Genomic DNA, 18,875 nt, shown 5'->3' with positions numbered 1-18,875 from the left:
AGCAAACTAACAAGAAGAGTCAGGCACACATAAAAGACGGAGGAAGAAGGTCGCGCGTGTGTGAAATCAAACATCAGAACACGCATTCACGAGCATCTCGCGTCCTCCACCCTCAACGCTGCCATTGGGCGTCATTTCCACTACGATATTTTTGACAAACGCAACCACGAGACCCGGACGGGCGAGTTTGGAGTCAGTGTCGCCATAGCGACCGTGAGCGTGAGTGCTGGCGTACCGGCGTCCGAGCCTTTGGGTCTGGGGTTGCACTGCTTGAAACCCCGGCAGCTCCTCATCTCCATCAGCTGGCCGTGAAGGGAGTTCAAGACGTCGCGATCCACCTCGTACACGCCGTTGGTCAGCTGACGACAACGCACACGCGCTTGATCAGTTGTTAAGTTTGCAAAGTGTTTTCCCTGCAGCCAAAAAGTTCAAGATGCTCAGCCACCTGGTAGGGGTCGCTGTTGAGGTCAAAGTACTCCAGGAAGCCGGTGGAGAACTCGCAGAAGAGTGTGTTGTGCGTCTCGTTGATGGTCCTCAGGCACCAGTAGGTGTTGTTGTTGGAGCTGGTGCACGCACAGAAGCCGCCCACTAGGAAGGGAAACGAAACGTTTGACAGGATTTCGACTTGGGCGCGAAGAGGGTCACATGACAGTAAATTATACAAGAAGTCGCTGGAAATGCGCATGCAATGGACGTACGTGTCCAAAAGGGGGCAGTCTGCCAGTGGTCGTTGTTGTGCGTGAAGCAGGTGAGACCCGGCAGGCTGCAGTCGTCGCCCTTCCTCAGACGCTTTTTCTCCTTGCGCTCCTTTTTGCGGCGGCGGATCTCGTTGTATAGCTGTGTCTTGCCGTCCTGATCGTGTGATGACTCCCTGAGTTACAAAAAAAAAAAAAAACAGGAATGAAATGAATCATTTGTTTCTGCAACTCTCAATGCTAATTGTTAGCATGCCAATAGCGTTTTCCATTATGTGTTAGCATTAAGCTAGTTGGGGCATTTCGTCGTTGTTTGAAATACAACTTGTAATTAGTCGCAACTCTTTGACTTAACTGGAGCGGGTTGAATCTTGATTATTATTATTATTTTTTTTTTTTAGTATTTGTACTTCTACTCAAGTCCAGAGTAGGAGTACTTTTTCCACCTTTGGTCTCGTTCCAGCCGAGCGACGACACAACAGCTGCTTCGTGTTGCCGTAATCCATTTCCAATGTCTCTGTTGCAAGGTTTTGTGTGTGAATCATCACGTCTTTGCACGCAACCCGATCAGTTCCAGACGCAAGAAAGAAAGAAATAAAACAAGCCTATAATCTGCTTTGTCATTTTTGACTTCTTATAAAGCTAAAATAACAAAACCCTCCGCATGATAGGCTTTGTCGAAATTTATTAGTTGCCAACAAGACACAGTATTGTTATTTTTCCTGATTTCATTACGTATTCCTTCGCTCTCTCTCGACACTTTTTTTTTTTTTTCGTTTGTTGTTGACACAAAAGTGTTTCTGGTTACAACGTCATCTGTTTTCCTGCTAATAAAAAAAAAAAAATTGTCTGAGCAACTGCGGCTGCGTTTGGTGACTGTTGAGTATCCAAAATTCCAAAGTGTGAGAAATTGGAGACTTTTTTGTTCACTCCTCTCCCGACCGAGCAGGTCTCAATTTGAAAAACTTTTGTGATCACATTTTTTGATTGGTATTCCAACAACGGACGTGCAGTGGGTGGGGCCAAGAGCGTGACCATCCACCCGAGCAGGCATCCACAGTAAGCCCCGCCCACAAAACCCCGTCGTTGAAAGTCAAACCCTACTTGTCGCGACACTCATGAAGCAAAAACTCACTTAAACGGATGCAGTTGATCGTTCCTGTTCTTCGGCCTCTCGGCCTTGCTTCTGTCGCCTTTGCTGTAAAAACTGGCGGAACAAACACACACAACGCCAGATTTGATCTTACTGCAGTGGCTCACAGACACAAACCAACGGTATTGAAAGGCTAACAGTTAGCATGGAAAGTTGCATTTTTTTTAAAAGAAGGGATCTTTGCTTGCTTCTCCTCACGAAGGATCGCGAGGGGGTGCTGGAGCCATCATCGGGCAGTTGGCGGGTTACACCGTGGATTGGTTGCCAGCCAATCACAGGGAACTCAAAGACGACCAACCACTCACGCTCACAATATATAACAACACTCTAAGGAGATATTCTTTATCCTCTACAAAGAGGAACTAAATTTACAGCACAGTCGAGGTAGAAGAAAAAAAGTAATAATATTCTTTGTATTTGAATGACCGTTACAGTATTATGCTGCACCCTGGTGGCCAAGGTGAGAACAGCAGAAGGATTTTTGTCTGAATTATTTTTTTACTTTTTTTTTCTTTCTAGGGGGTACACGAGGGGAGTCTATCTCAAGCTTTCAATGTATGACTTAATTTGCTTTGTACCTTTTCTTTCCACAGTCACACTCGTCTGGCCGCGTTCTCTTCAGATGGCCTCGGACTTCCCGCAGATTTTTGATTTTGTCTTGAAGCGCTTCAATCTGACAACAGGTTTTTTTTGTTTTTTTTTTGGTTCAACACGTATTTTATGAAAAGTCTGTCCAGTCTGTGTGTGGTGCAAACACACCTCTTGGTCCACGTAGCTCTTGTGGTCTTTCCAGGCTCTGGATGACTGGTAGATTTCCCTCTCGCAGTGGACCGAGTCGTTCATCAGGATGTAACACTTGTGGGTGACCTTGAGAGACTTGGGGTACCCCACCGCGTTGGTGTCGTCCGCCAGCATCTCCTCGGAGCCATCGTCTGAGCCCGAGTCCAAGTCCGGGTCGTCTATGGACGTGCGGTGGCGCTTAGTGAGGGCGCGGCGGCGGACGGCGCTCTGGTCGTCGGCTTGCAGGTCCACGTCGTAGATCTGCCCCTCGAATTCCACCGAGAGAGACCTGGCGGGCCGCGTGTGAACGAAACGCGGCCGATAACCTAGCAAAACATCGACAGACATCTGTTTTAGCGTGGCGCTGTTATGAAGTGGATTTCCGATAGCGTTTTTTTAAATTTTTAACAGTGACACTTTTGGGGGATTCATGGTCGTGCAACTTTTGGTTCCGTGGGTAATTTGCACTCACGCGGGCCAGGGGAGGTCTGGCGGTGCGAGCGACGTTCCATCCTGGAGGCCTTGTAGAGCGCGCCGGTGCAGTCGCAGCCCCTCTCCTGGGTGTCGTAGTTGCTACGAGGCCTCAGGCTGCGGGCCCTCTTGCGGGGGCCCTCCTTGGAGCCGCTCTTGCACTTTTGTATCCTCCACTTGCCCGTGATCTCCTCCACACAGTGCCACTTCTAGATGCATTCATCGGGAGAAATGAGATAATAATCTCCTCGGCGATCGTAAAACATCATGACAACACAAAATTAATCGGATCCGTCAGAGGAGCCCCGTTTTTTTTTTTTTTTTTTTAAATTTTCGCCGGCCGATCGCACGGGTGGGTCGGGTCCGCGCCAAAGTGCGTCAGCGTATAATTACACACCAACGCCCTCGTTCTCGCACATCCCCTGTCTTTCTCTGCAGGCGTCAGTGGAGGAATTTAAAAAACAAAAAGGGCTACAAGAGGAAGAGAGACATCTGTAGTGTGGGAACGACGGCGCAAATGCGAGACGGCGAAGGCCGATCGGGTTGCTCTTGGAAGACTCGAGTTTGGGGGGTCGAATGAAAGGATGAGGCGGGGATGAAAACAATCTGTTTTGCTTTATCCTTCCAGCGAAAACATCACGCCGGAGGTTCAGGAGAGCAGACATGCGGGAAGAGGAAGAGGAGGAGGGAGGGGACGAGAGGGTGGGCCTGAGACGGACTCCTTTGACCTCACACAGTGGAAAAATAGCTCGTTATAATCTTGTCCAAGAGTAATAATTAAATAGAATGTCAAGAATTGAAGTGTGTGTATCATAATGAACTCATTTCCTGCCATTGACGGCTAAAGACGTCAAAGATCAATTCTTTTTTTTTTTAATTGAATTTGAATTAAATGCTACATTTCAATTCCTTGTGTTGCTCCTTCAATAGAGATCATTGGCCTTAGAAAAAAAAAAATATTTTCGGAGCTCAATTTTAAACTAAGAATGTACTTTTACACGAACAAAGAGGCAACCTACCTGTCCCGGCTGCTCACACGGCGTCTGGAACTCGGCTTGCTGGCACGTCTCCTTCACTTTCATGTACTTGGGCAGGCTGTTGGTATGCTGGGTGCTTGCCGAGTCGTCCTTCTTCCTCAGGATCTTCCTGTAACCAGCGAAAACATCATCATCAGTGAACCCGACGCCATCCAGGTTGAGCTCATTTAACATTAAGACCCCCCCCCCCCTTCCCCAATATATATTTCTCTGCTTCTCCACTCAGCCTTGACCTCAGCTTGGCATCATCCCCAATGCCGCCGTCGCCACAAGACCTGGCTGAGGCTCCGCTCGGGCCCATGCCAACCAAACAACCCCCCCCCCCCTCTCCTCACACCCCTTCCTCTGCTCCCTTTTGCCAGCCTGGGCCTCGCACACAAGCCACAGACAGAGTGACGGCAACAAATGAGCAACTGAACAACCTGCCCCCCTTTAAGACCAGGCCAACGCTGTCCTTTGCCATGGCCGTCTGGCGTGCTTTGGCGCATGATGCCAAGGGTTGGCACAGCCTAATTAAGAAGCTGTCTCACGGCTGATAACTAAATCACGAAGATGAGTTCCTTTTCTGCACAAATCCCATGAACAAGGTCCAAAACAATGGTGCAAAGCAGAGGCATTAGCTGCTGCCGCACGGGCCTGCGTGTGCGTGCAGATGTTTTGCTGGTAAATGAGTGGAAAAAAACAAACAAAGCCAGAGCCAAGCCAGGCAATTTGGAAAAAAAGTTCGGATAAGATATCAGGAGCCTGAAGATGTCAGCCGGTGCCGTCGTTTGCCATCAAATCGGTTTAGCGCCGTCTGTGTTGGCCAAAGTGGTCGTTGGGTTGTCCAGAAAGTGCGGAGAGCATCAGAATGAAGGTGTGATTTCGATTTTTGTTTTTTATCCAGAAGAAAAAGCTGCGGTTTACCCTCGTTCGACAAGGAATGTGTCCCTCCAGACTTTGGGTTTCCGGTTGGGTTTGAATCTAGAAAAACAAAGAAGCGTATCGTAAGTCGCGGGGGTTCTCGCTATCGGATATAAAATGCAAGGCATGCATACTTTTGCTATTCAACAATTGATTGTGCAAAATTATTTCATTTGAAAAGTACCACAGGTGTGCCAATAGAACAAACGATACGTCATTCAATCTCGCTACAATTACAAAATCTGATACTGTCACCCTGACCTCTTTGCAGAATTTTTTTTTAATCCCATTTCACATTTTCCTGAATGCCACAAAGTAAACTGCGCGGGGTAGCAATTTTCCCTTCCTCCCTTAATTACTGTGGGTTTCTGCTGTCGAGAAACAATAAATTGCACAGGAAATTGCAGCGGAGCGACCTCAAGCACGTCTCTCGCCGGGTGTCCGAATGGCTGCCACAAAGCAGCCGTGGGGAGCAAACGGCCATTTGTGACAAATTGTTAAGCGTAGGCAGCGCAATGACTTAGCGGTTACGACGTCGACCTCACAGCTCTGAGATGCGGGTTGCAGATGAAAATAAAATCAATGGAAATGTCGACTAACAAATACAATGAAACTGTACTAAGGCAGTGATACTTTTGTGTACCACTAGAGGGAGCTCACATACCAGTTTGAGAATCACTGCTAAAATGTTACGTTATTTCTGGCCATACAAACCTGTTGCCGGTCCGTTCCTGCTCTAATAGCTTAAAGATGGACTTTCCGTCCATGTCCGGGGGCGTGTCGAGCCCGGCAATGTGGAGGATGGTCGGCGCTAGGTCGATATTGAGCACCAGATGAGGATTTCTGAAGTACAACAGGAATGTCATAAATGTATGCATATTGAAACAATCACATTGATTTTTCGAGCGGTTCTCTTACACGGCGCCGGGCTCCACATTGGGCCCTCTCAGGAAGAAGGGCACTCGAATGTCGAAGTCGTACGGCATGGACTTGCCTTTGACTAGCCCGAACTGACCGATGTGGTAGCCGTGATCGGCGGTGTAGATGATGTACGTGTTGTCCAGCTCGCCCGTCTCCTCCAGCATGTCGTAAACCTGCACAACATTGAGAGGGTGAGGAAATAGATGTGACTGACCGCCAGCCAGACCATTGTCTCACTCGAGACTACAAAGAATCTAGACTGTAATGCCAAACAAACCGGGCACTACAAGACCACTCCGAATATTCTTCAAGGACACACAAAAAAAAAGAAAAATCAGTCAGAAGTATTACATTGGCACCTTTTGGACTGAGTCATCGACGGACATGAGGGTCTGCAGCCTCTTGCGGTGGAGGAAATTGGTGAACTCCATGTGGATGGGCTTCATGGGGCCCGTGTACTGCATGATCCAGTGCTTGTCCATGTTGGGAGCGTAGTTGTAACTGGGCGTGCTGGTGGGGAAACCAACAGGTGAGTGAGTGTGCGAATACAGTAAATGGAGCCCTCCTGCAAAAAGTGAAAAATCACCAGTAATTGACCCCGCCTTAAAAAGGTTTCAAAATGCCTCTATTAATAATTTTAACAGTAAATCTACTACAAATGACACTAAAACACTAGGAATTCAAAGTCGTCTTGCAGATTTAGTCCTAAAAAACATGACTGAGTCGCAAAAAGTAGGAGTGATTATATTATACTGCCCCCTGGTGGCCAGCAGAAGAAACAGAGAGGATTGGTTTAAAAAAAAAAAAAATACTAATAGATGAATTTGCAAATTGCGCAGGGGATTAATACCAAAATGTAACATGCCGACGCGAAGGCTGAATAAAATCCATGCGCATATTGTGAAAGATCCCTTTTGTACAAGCGTTCGCATGCGAGCTTGTGAGAGGCCGTCTGTGGCGGCTCGGTAACAGGTGGCACGCTCGTCCGCCACGCTTGACAGGCGTCAATAGCGCCTGTGTTTGCCCAGCGAAAACGACTTGATAGTGCTGTGCCAGCGCCCCTCTCCGGGACCGCCTCGCGCACAGAGACCAGACTCTCCTCTTCTCGCCACGCCGCCGAGCTCTTGGCTCGGAGGAATCGTTTTGAGGGCTGGCACGCGCTGGCGAAAAGTAAGAGTTCCCCTAAAGCGCCGTTTGCATCGACGTCTGGGCCCAGAAGGCTCAATAAGTCACGGCGGTCAGAAAAGTGAGTGAGTAAACAGCAACAGGGAGGGGGAACGCCGGGGGCCGCTGACAGACACGTCTCACCTGTCTTGTGTTGCTACCGAGACGACGTTTCGTCTGTAGCGCTGCAAAAAACATGTCGCATTGAATGCATCAACCGGAGCGAGATACACAATGGAGGCTCTCCCTCTCGGTAAGGAGACTTTCTAACACCGGTGAGGGGAAAAAAAAAAATGGTTGGCGACTGTTGAGTGATTGTTTTTGGGCAGCGCTTTCTAGCGCCACCTACGCTGCAAATGTAGCAAACATCAGACGACCAAAACCTTTTGTTCCTGGAACTAATGTACCGAGATAGGACTAAACGTTCCTGGTAACGCGGCCGCACGAACACGGGTTCTCGTTTCCCAGAAATCAAGCGGCCCACATTCCACTCACGGAGGCCTTAATGAAGAGCCGCTACGACAGCCGCATTGCTTTTGTGAGCAAGCGTGAACTCTTCACCCGGCCAACCGGGAGCTCTCATAAGCCCCAACAAAAGGCACCTGTCTGCGGCCGCCGAGGGACGGTGGAATCGGGACTGCGGAGGTCACACCTGCCACTCGAAGCACTCGGAGAAGACAGAGGCTCATTTTTTTTTTTTGGAAGCGTTACGTTATAATAGGAAGATCCAGTCAAATGAAAAAGAAAAGGGGATTACCGACATTCCCTTGAGCAACACTTAAACTTTATGTCCTTACACTATTGGGAAACAACAGTGGTTAAAGCAAAAGGAATGTTAATCGCATTAATAAAACACATCCCGGGCAAGCGAAGCCGTCTAAAGTACAGACTGCGCTTATGATTTACGAGGCGGCTCCGCCTACTCCTGCCACCTCAGCGCTCGATGCAGTCGGAGTTACGGCTGCTTAACGGCGGCGGAGGCCAGAGAATGCCTCTTCTCATGACAACCCTCAAAACACAGACAAACATGGCGAAATACGATTATTATTTTTCTTTATTTTTCGTGACGAGCATTTTGCGCATTCAATGTGTGTGGCTGATTTTTTATTTTTTTTTTTTAAACATTTGTAACACATTATGACAGAAGAATAATTATATTCAAACAATCGTTTTTTGCAGCTTTTCCTTTCTGTTGTTAAGTTAAATACAAAAGGACAAAAAAATTATAAAACAGTCCAATTTCTGCCTGTAATTCATATCTGTGTTGTAAGGCTTCAAGAATGTATTTTTTAATTTGATTGTTTTATTAATCAGTTATCAGAATTTTATTCAGCCAAAAATCTGAATTAATGGACGGTAAAAAAAAATGGGCCTAATAATCATGCTGCTGCTGCTGCAAAAAATAAATAAATAAATAAATAAATAAATAAAAATAGGCCAACTGAAAAGTTTAAATGCATAACTTAATAAAGTCTAAAGATTTTCTAAGCGACGCTAAGTTTCTTAAACCAGCACATGACTCGACTTTGCCGTGCCCCTACTACAGATCTCGTCTGCATCTAACCAAAGAAGGTAAAAGCAAATCCATTTAGAATGTGTAACCTCCACTAAAACATCACGCACACAATCCCCCTTTGGTCATCCGGGGGATGGGGGGGGGGGCTAAACATAAATGAATAATGCCACAAAGGGTGTTCTCCACAGCACACAATGCATTCCTCTGGTCCCCGGGATGTGCGGAAAGAGAGAAAGTACTGATTGATATGGACAGGGTCAGGAAGTCCCATGTGAGGGGAGGGCAGAAAACTGAGAAAGAAACTTGGAAAAACAGAGCGAGAGAGGGGTGGAGGGGATGAATGGAGCGACAGAGCCGCAGAGCAAACAGGCGGGAGAGGGAATGTTAAGTGGCCAAAGTGACGGCGAGGGTGAAAGCGGGACGCTGGGAAAGGAATGGGAGAAACTTTTCAGATGCAGCCTGGGAGCGTGTGCCAGGGACCTGAAGGGAGGTGGGAGGTCAATGTGAGACACTGATTTTGACTTCGCACTCGCTGAGTCTTTCAAGTGTCATGGCAACCCGCCGTCACGCGGAAACCAAGGGAGTGAAGCCACTAAAAGTGTTAGCATGTTATCGCTGTCAGGTCGAGGGACGTACAGCCGGCTACCCCATATTTGCAGTGGGGTAGCTAGCTATTCATCTAGCTAGCTATCTTAGAGCACAGGTGTCAAACTCAAGGCCCGGGGGCCAGATCTGGCCCACAACCTCATTTTACGTGGCCCGCGAAGGGCAAATCATGCGCATCAACTTCCTGTTTCTCGCACAGTTTCTTCACTTTCAACATTGAGATATGAGATCTTGCCACCCTTTTTGAAATAAATTGAAAAATTGTTGAACAAATAATTACAAATGGTTTGACGATCCTGCCTTAGTGAGACAACTGCAATTTTATTGCGACTGTTAGTGAGGATAAGCGGCTGGATAACGGATGGATGGATGCTTCACATGCACATGCAGCAAAGTCTCGTCCTCTAACGAGCGCAAACGACGACTACCTGGGAATAGGCTACCGGGCAAAGAGTGAACCAAAATACAATTTACACATTCAGTACACATTCCTTTTGGACTTTCTGGTACAATACTCACATGTGCTGGGAGGCGTTGGGGAAAAACTCGGCGTACTGCGGTGCCGAATCTTCTGGGCCGTGGGGGGCGGCGTGGCTGATGACCATCATCACTGGACGATGCGGGTACATCCTCTTGGACATGCGGAAGAAGTTGACGCTGTCGTTGGTGATCAGGTCCGTGAAGTAGTCCTGAAAGAGAAACCGGGAAACGTGTGTTACATCTAGCCATGTTACTGTTACAGAGGGGTGTTAAAGAAGGGGGGGGGGGGGGGGGGGTGAAGCGGGTTCAGCGAGTACACAGAGCACCGATCTGTTGAGTCAACAGCTGGCAGCCTGCCTGCCTATATATGTGTGTGCGTGTGTGTGTGTACAGTGTAAGGGTTGTTCCGTCGTCCGGGTATCCGTGCGCTATTGAACGTGACACCGCTTGATGGCGAGGTGATAGCCTGCTGCTGGCTCTCCGTGCGCCATTGTTTATACCGTCACACGTTTTTTCCACTAAAAAAAATAAATATTCTGGACACAGTGTCTTCTGCTTATTAGCGCGCCTCAATCTGCCAAGTTTCCACGTGTAAGGGGCGTTCTCAGAATGAAGGCGTAAAAAAAAAAAAAAAAAAAAGAAAGAAAAGGGAGATTGTCACAAGGAAGGTTTTATGAAGAGGCTTCACAGGCCGGGGCGGCGGCCGCACGTGCCTGAAAAGTGTCAATTTTGTGTGCATGTGTGTAAGTTAAGCTTCACTGCAGCGGGCAGCGACTCAAAAGCTGTTTTCTTCTCGAGGGTACAGTGACCTCATCTTCCACTTTCTGCACATAGATTTGTTCTCAAGCTATTTGAAAGTGGTTAATAAAGCAGAAAAATAGTACACAAAATGGGGATAGACAAGTGGTGTTTAAATTAGCAAGTCAAAGCTAAATAAGAGAAACCTTTACCGTATCTGTTATGGTTTACGCCAATAAAGATTCATTTAATGCTTGTATTAAAAAAACTAAAAAAAAACAAAGGGATTAGGACCTCAAATGCAATACTTAAAATCATAAATAAATAAATAAAATCATCATTAAATTATTTTTCTTAATTTTCAGTGCTAATATATACTGATACAAATCTAAAAATAAAAAAATAAAAAATAAAAAAGCAGTCCAATTCGCTGTCTTCTGCGTATGAAAGGGTTCATTTCCAAATTGCCACATAAGAGCTGAGGGTGTCTCTGAGTTCACCGGCATCTCATCAGATCACAAAATTTGAAAAATGTCCCGACAGCGTCTGAAATGGAGACAGCATGGTTGTCGCATTGGTGCGACTTCACTTCTTTTTTTTTTTTCCATCACCAAATAGTAAATTGAGTGTCCATTTGCTTCGAAAACCACAAACTGCTGACCATGTTGGAGTCTTGTAAACACCTCAGCGGGCGAATCATGTGCCTCCCGCCGCCGTCTAAACATTTGTTTGCCCCCGTCTCTTGCGCAGCCCGTCATGAAAAGTTGACAAGCTATAAATCTCCACCAACTGTGGGAAGATGTTGGCAGGCCACCGCGAACGCTCACTGACAGCTTTTAGGAAAACACGCAGGCGAGACGGCCGCATTCCGCCGCAAAAACGGACAGGAGCGACGGCGAGCGGGTTCGTCTCTGTTGTCAGCTGGTGGTAAAATTCCCTCACCTTCCTTCAGAAGTGGCAAAAGTATTCACAGTCTGTACTTAAATAACAGTACATGTAATAGAAAGACAAAAAAATTTGCTTCAAGTCTCCGATGCCTCACGTGGGAAAAGAGGCGCTAGCTACCAGCTAGCTCGCTAACTAGCTAGTTAACAGGAATGAGACTAATAACTCACAATTGCGTTAAATATTTTGTATTTTGTGTCATCATCAACTGAGGTTGAAAAGTCACAAGTTGGAAGAGTCTCAAGCAAGTCACTGTGGATTAAAAAAAATTAAAATAAATAAAAAAATCTAGTTGAGTCGGGTCGCAAGCTACCGTATATATATATAAATATATATATATATATATATATATATATATATATATATATATATATATATATATATATATATATATATATATAAGCCGCAGCAACTCTTTTCTGGGGTAAAAAAAAAATTATTTATCGTATTTTCTGAACTATAGAGCGCTACCACCAGTGAAAGAAAAATCCCCATAAAAACCGCAAAGTTGTATTAGCCACATGGTTCAAAATTCAGGAAAAAAGTAGAGGCTTATAGTCCGTAAAATACGGTAAGTCATAAAATCGTACTCAGTAAAACATTATGGAGTGATGGTAAAATATTTTTTTCACTAATCCTACTGCAAAAAAGTAGATCTTTCACATCTCTAAAAATATATTTAAAAACAATTCACTCATAAAATTTGTCTACAATTAAATGATTTCAAAGAATGCCCGTTATTTTTTTACAGCTATCGGTTCAAAAGTAAAAAGTCATCAGTAAAATGAATAGACAAGTAAAGTACAGATACTGAAAAACCTGATGAATTACTGCACAAACATTATTTGTTCGTTCCCACCACAGCGTTCCTTATTTTAGCCCGAACCCAAGGTGGTGTTTATCGCACCCCGCGTCAACTTCTCATTTTGGTGCCGAAACGTTGCTGTCTAAACACAGAGGCAAGACGAGTCATAATAAAGTCATCCCCCTTTAATTCCGCCAGAAATTCCTGCATGGTATTGTGATAAGAGAAGCGACGTCTGTGTTTATAAGCAGGGGGATAACCTGTAATTTTCGGGAAAACAAACGCGTGAGAGGGATTAACTGTCACGGCTTTTATTGCCGGATTTAATGGGAAGACATACCTTGGCGTAATTCGCGCCGTGTTTCTCCTTGTAACCGTTCCGACAGACGGTGTAATTGTAGAAGCGGGAATTTTTGATCAGTCCGACCCACTCGCGCCACCCAGGCGGGATGTAGCTGCCGTTGTACTCGTTGAGGTACTTGCCGAAGAAGGCTGCAAAAAAGACGGAGAAAACGAGCAAGCAAAGTCAGCAAAAAGGCTCGCTTCGGATCGTTGAGCGTGTGAGTTGTCTTGCGACTGATTTATTTTTATTTTTTTTTCAATCTGCTCAGAAAACAAGCGTCGTAAAATAGCCCCTCGCGAGCTGCCCGCTGTGCTGCCTGCACGTCACTCACGCGGGACACCGACTGATGAGGCCCGACAGCGACCTGGCAGGCGGCACCTTGTTTGCATTTCTCACAGCAGACAGACTGCCAGGCAGACCGTCGCTTACGGTAAAAAAAAAAATAGAATAAAAAAAATGTTACACTGGCGAGCACCGAGTCAATATGTCTGCAACGAGTGGAGCCGCTAATGGATCCGAGGGTGAGGGCCTCACCCCACATTCCCGGTCACATGCACGCTCGTCAAGACAGACGCTATTGGACCTCGATTTATCCGCTTCTTCGTTCGTGGAGACCCACCTGTCCTGTAGCCAGTGTTGTTGAGGTAGACGGCGAAGGAGCGCGGCTCGTGCTGGGCCTGCCACGAGGGTGACGAGCAGTTCTCGTTGTTGGTGTACGTGTTGTGGTTGTGGACGTATTTGCCCGTCAGCATGGAGGAGCGCGACGGGCAGCACATGGGCGTGGTGACGAAGGCGTTGGTGAAGGTGGTGCCGCCGTCCTCCATGATCTTGCGGGTTTTGTTCATGACCTGCAGAGAGCCTGCGCGAGGAGAAAAAAAAAAAAACAGGAGGAGGGGCGGCAAACGGTGACCTTTAGAAGAATGGTGGCGAACCCTCTGCTGTGGTGAAATAATTATAATGTGCACTGATAATCGGACAGATGGCCATTTGTGGGCTGGGATGAATATTTCATGTACGGATGAAGACTTCAGTGTTTCCACCGCTATTCTTTTATGTGAATAGAAATAACGTCAAAACGTAACATTTTTTAAAAAAGGCAATAAATTGAGGTCTTTTTATATCCCTACCCAGTTCCACATCCTGGTCGTCAGTCATGATGAGGATGATGTTGGGCCGGATGTTCCGGCGGTCCCTCTGGATGCGGCCCCTCAGGCCCTGAGCCCGGGTGGTGGCGTAGGCCGAGACGCCCGCAGCCCAGGCCACAGACCAGAGGAGGGCCAAGCAGGAAAGCCGCCGCGGCAGCATTTCTGTGGCTGTTTGGTGAGCGGTTAGTCGACTTGAGGTGATGGAGGGGGGGGGGGGGGGGGGGCGGTGGGTCCACCCGGGCCGCTCACTCGCACCCTACTGCGGTCAACTGTGAAGAAGCATATGGACAGAAGAGAAGAGAATCAGCCGTCACTCGTCCCGAAAAAAGGAAACTACATGCACATATTGCGCAACCGATGTAGACCGTAAATGGCGAAATGAAATTGAAGAAAAGCAGCAAGACTAGTCAGCAGCATTCGATGTGGAAGCATACCCACAAAACTATTCGCTGGATTGTCTAAGTGATTTTCTGACCTGACAAACATGACAAGGATGCAAAAAAAAACAAAACAAAAACAAACCTCACCTCCCGACGATCCCACCAGTCTCATCAACTCCCGTCCTTCCCAATCACGAGCTCACATTCTATTCCCTCGTTGAGACGACAACACGCGACCGCAGGGAGATGTCCGTCCGTCCGTCCGTCTGACCGAGCCGAGCCGAGCCCGCGCCATTGGCCGCTCGCGCTCTCCCGCGTCGGCCAATTGCGGACCACTTACTGCCCGTCACTCAAATCCCCCCCCCCTCCCCCTCCCACACGATGAGTCAAGCGTGACACGGTCGGGAGGATGAGACCACACGAGGGGAGGAGGAGGAGGAGGAGGAGGAGGAGGCGTTTCGGGGCACCGAGGGCAGCGAGAGGGTTCCGCTACATTAACCTCGCCGCCGCAGTCGCCAATCACAGATAACCAGCAGCAATTCGCAGCCGACTAGAGCTTGCCCTTAAAACACGATTACCAGTAGAAAATGGATGAGTCCGAAAGATTTAGGGGAGGACATTCATCCTCGTAAAGAGATCGCAATTGGACGGCACATCAAGATAAATCGCCTTTGGCCAAAAGATGATCTTGCGGGTACGAGGCGAGATGCTGCTTTCTATTCACGATTATTAATGAGCTAGAAATAAAACGGCTGATCAATGTGACACCTGAGCCTCGTCAAGCTCTACTGGCTGGTTCCACCCCTTCATGAAGGTAGCCAACCGGATGCACTTCCTTGAAGGCAGAGGTGAGGGGTCCATTTTTATAAAAGTTGTCTGACGGCTTTATTCATTCACGGCCGCCAAACATTAACTTGACATTTCAGCCACTTAAGTTGGTCTCACTTAAAAAACAGGAAATTTGGTTGCTGTAGCTTATCATGAAATTACCCACAAAAAAAGTCGCAACGTCCCGTGACCGAAGCGGCCATTTAGGATCATTTTGGCAGTTTCCAGTTGTCCTCCGATGAAAATCTAGCCTCCAAATCGGGACATGAAATTTGGTAGGTACTTCTATCACGACAAGATGCGCATAAAAATCATGCCAATCCCCCCCCCCCCCCCCCCCCCAAAAAAAAAAAACAAAAAAAAAAACAGAATCTGCTATTTTGGCTCAAAGCGGACTTTTTAGGACCATTTTGGTCATTTCCAGGTGAGAACATTCAACCCCAAAAAACACTTTGTCTGGAATATGAACTGCAGGAGTTGCATTTATCGTGACAAGACCTACAAAAAAAAAAAAAAAAAAGGCTCTAGAATCGAAGCGTGAAAAGACACAGGGAGTCTGACACTTTGGCTCCAAGCAGCCATTTTTGGATCATTTTGGCGTTTCTCCGTGGATGTTAAGAAAATAGTTCATCAAATTTGGCAGGAACATCCATCATGACAAGACCCACAAAAAAAAGTCTCATGGACGCATGCCAGAAAAGACACGGGAAGTTTGAAGTTTGGCTCCAGGTGGACATTTTACGGTCATTTTGGCTATTTTTTCGCACACGGTTTTAGGGAGTCCAAACTGTATCCTCGAATAAATCACTCTTGTTTTGACACTTGGATCCCTCAAAAATGTTAAAAGGGTGAATTGCAAATGATCTTCTCATCAATTCATGATGAAATCCACGCCACGTCCCAGAAATGCATCAACGCATCCACTTTGTGTGCGCGGATACGTGACGAAACGCGCTTGTTCTTGGCGTGTCGTCGCGCGGGCGCGTCTGCTTCTCGTCCGGCGATATGACAAGAAGTGCGATAATCTGCTCTTTAAAAGCACTTTGCGCTCCGTCCCGGCGTTCCACATGAGACAGCCAGCCCCAGTCATCGTGACAGCCCTGTGCAAACATTGGCGCCGCGTGGACAAACACCCCCTCCGGTGCACACAACCTCACATTCAATCACACACACACACACACGCAGAAACTCTTAACACACTTTCTCGCAATAAAACACGAGCGGCCTGCGGTGAGTGTCTGCCTGCAACGCTTCCCAGAAACAATGACTCTGCACAAAAACAAAAATGTCACGTATCTATTTCAGTCCAAGTGTGAAAGACCTGAAATCAACTGTCAGGCAGAAATTCAAAATTTTTTATATTTCTCACAACAAACTGTATTAATGTATTCCCAGCAGTCTATTTATTTAAAAAAAAAATTGGGGGGGCCAATCGGATTTCAGCTTCTATGTGTTGCCATGTCAATGAAATCTGCCCAGAGGAAAAAGAAAGGGGCGTGAGCTGCATGAGCCGCCGCCGTGAGAATCTCTTCATGCTCAATAAAGTGAGGACCACTAGCCTCATTGTGGAATTTGCCACAAATCCCGCGTTAACCGATACGCTCCGCTAAAATGCTATCAATAGCTCGGCTGTGCGGAACGAGCGAGGTGCCAGTCGCGCACGCAGCTGCCGTCGTCCCCTTGAACTGCACGTCACCTCCCGTCCTCGGGTTCACTCGCTTCCATGCTCGCTTATTTGCGCTAACGGCTTCGAGCGCGTTTGCCAATGGTGCTACTAGGTCACCGGATTGATTCGGAGGGACCCCCCCACCCCCTCGACTCGAATGGTGTTCTCATGCGGACACGGATTTTCTCCAGTGAGGAAGCAAATCACCGCATGTTGGCTTCTAAATCAAAATTCACAAGAAAGCTCTGCAAAAAAATATGAATAGGCTAAAAAAACGGCAAAAAAATAACTTCTACCACCCTCAACACAGTTTTAGTTTTTTTTCTCACTAATCTGCTGTGGCGCAAGCAGCTTTTCCTCGCGGTTATTTATTAATACGACAGCGGTGCGCTTTGTGCGCCGATCAAAATAGAGTATCTTGCTTGTGTAAGCAAGCGGGGCGGCGGTGCTGTCAGACGGGCTTGGCAGTCCGTGGCCTCCAGTTTTGGGGGCCTCAAGCCGCACGCTCTGACCGTGGCCTGACCCAAGTGCTAATATGGCTTTGATGGTGGCTTGTTGAACACAACCTCAGCAACCTGAGGCGACCCACTCGTACACATTCTCTGTGGCTTACAAGGGAAGCGAGTGGGAAAAAAACAAACAAACAAAAAAAAAAAGTAACGAAGGTAACAAAAACCACGTAAGAGTCTGGTTGTGATTGGCCCGCATATTCATTTCAACAATGGCCAAGAGGCTGCATCTGGCTTGGGTTGTGTTCGGTCTGAACATTTATCAGCTGTCACTGAAAAACAGCAGACACACCGAGCAGACAAATAAGCCGATGCTTTTGCTCCGACACACAGTGGAAAATTGATCCAGGTATCCACCCCCCTCCCCCTTTAAGTATCCACGGAGTCAGTCCAAAAGGCTGGATCTCGTTCACGTTAACATGAAGAGGGCGGGAGAGGTGAGGAGGTTCACGTTCCCGCAACAAGATGCGAGTCAAAACCCAAACCAGATGCCACGCCGCTCGGAAATAAATCAGTCAACTGGCGACCGGGAACAATGGCCATTACAGTGCACCGAAAATCCCTCAAATCTTATTCCAGTCCGTCCGTCTCCGGGACAAAACATCGGGACACACGGCTGCGCATTCTGATTTCGCCCTCGCGCTCTCAGAGGGGGAAAATGATTATGGGAAGGTCTTATGTTAACATTGAGGCTTGTCCAAATATTTCTGTAATCCCAGAGAATTTGGCTGGTCGGCTGCCACGAGGACTGACGAGGGCCTTTTTACACTGAGGAGCGCCTGTGTCGGGGTCGGCTGCCAACGCCGGGCCAAGGCTAACGTCCGAAACTGCGCCCGCTGCGAAGCACCCTGAAGGAGAGCTCTGTCCTCACATTGGCAGCCGGTCATCGCCGGGGAGAAGTCTCAAACGTGTGTTTTCAGACCCTTAAATCTGATGATTTGTTTGACCGAAATCCAGTCATGGGAATTGTTTGTATTTTGTCATTGTACTTTAACTTCAGTAAAAAAAAAAAGGTTTACGAGCAAAGAAACAAATAAAACATTAACAAGGTTTATTCATTTCATTATTGTTTTTAATTATTATATGAGTTCGGTGGGCCGGATTCAAACGTTCAACGGGCCGCATGTGGCCCCCGGGCCGTAGTTTGCCCACGCCAGGTATAGAGTGACTACCTTTACCAGCTCTGCCAAAAATCACACCATTCGCTTCAAGCTCCAGCGCAAGTCTAACAAAGGTTATCGGTTGCATTGAAAAACTATTTTCCGCCAACATGACGAGTGGAAGTTCATCTACGGGTGGGATTTTCGTCAAGATTTGATGGAAAATGGCCTTGCCTGAGTGAAATGTCAACCTTGACTTGGCTATTATACTGGAAAAAAAAAAACACGTTTTTATGACAGACTCGGTAAGAGACCCTTTGTATCGCCAAGGTTGCCAGGGCATACCCTCCCAATCTCCATCATTCATGTCTAATTAAATGAATCGCGATCCAAGAAGACTTCAAAACAAGTGGAAAGGGCTTTCCAAAAGACGGGGTGGTCCACTGACTTTCAAAGCATTTAGGGGGGAAATGATTTGAAAGCAGATGCAGCCAAGGTCATACCAGCGGATTGGCTTGTTTGGAGCAAGGGGTGGACAAAGTGCGGCTTGTGGGCCAAATGCGAGGCAGCAAGAATTTACATTCAATTAAAAAAAAACAGATTGATTTATTAAAAACTGAAAAAAACAAGTAGTATGTATTTATATTTTTTTTATTAAACGTCAACTATGACTAAATTAATTAAGAATAA

At 47.0% G+C, this 18,875-nt stretch overlaps 1 protein-coding gene across 2 annotated transcripts in view; it reads right to left on the bottom strand.

The window, feature by feature from the left end:
- Window positions 1–18,875, bottom strand: part of sulf1 (sulfatase 1) — a 52,374-nt gene that overhangs the window by 4,194 nt on the left and 29,305 nt on the right. For both annotated transcript variants that reach the window (XM_088283093.1, XM_088283094.1), the window contains 16 exons: window positions 13,685–13,971; window positions 13,177–13,416; window positions 12,555–12,706; window positions 9,766–9,935; window positions 6,320–6,470; window positions 5,958–6,133; window positions 5,754–5,882; window positions 5,043–5,099; window positions 4,119–4,245; window positions 3,101–3,308; window positions 2,608–2,954; window positions 2,427–2,521; window positions 1,831–1,902; window positions 699–871; window positions 446–588; window positions 236–359 (listed from right to left, as the gene is read on the bottom strand). In XM_088283093.1, coding sequence (XP_088139219.1) covers window positions 236–359; window positions 446–588; window positions 699–871; window positions 1,831–1,902; window positions 2,427–2,521; window positions 2,608–2,954; window positions 3,101–3,308; window positions 4,119–4,245; window positions 5,043–5,099; window positions 5,754–5,882; window positions 5,958–6,133; window positions 6,320–6,470; window positions 9,766–9,935; window positions 12,555–12,706; window positions 13,177–13,416; window positions 13,685–13,862 — 2,542 coding nt within the window. In that variant the 5' untranslated portion in view covers window positions 13,863–13,971. The remainder of the gene's footprint in view (window positions 1–235; window positions 360–445; window positions 589–698; window positions 872–1,830; window positions 1,903–2,426; window positions 2,522–2,607; window positions 2,955–3,100; window positions 3,309–4,118; window positions 4,246–5,042; window positions 5,100–5,753; window positions 5,883–5,957; window positions 6,134–6,319; window positions 6,471–9,765; window positions 9,936–12,554; window positions 12,707–13,176; window positions 13,417–13,684; window positions 13,972–18,875) is intronic.

The sequence above is a fragment of the Idiotropiscis lumnitzeri genome, chromosome 19 (assembly GCF_059441095.1).
Source record: "Idiotropiscis lumnitzeri isolate Australia: NSW breed Sydney's pygmy pipehorse chromosome 19, RoL_Ilum_1.0, whole genome shotgun sequence".
Taxonomy (NCBI): Eukaryota; Metazoa; Chordata; class Actinopteri; order Syngnathiformes; family Syngnathidae; genus Idiotropiscis; species Idiotropiscis lumnitzeri.
Note: the sequence above shows the minus strand (reverse complement) of the source record. Positions and strands in the feature narration are given on the sequence as shown.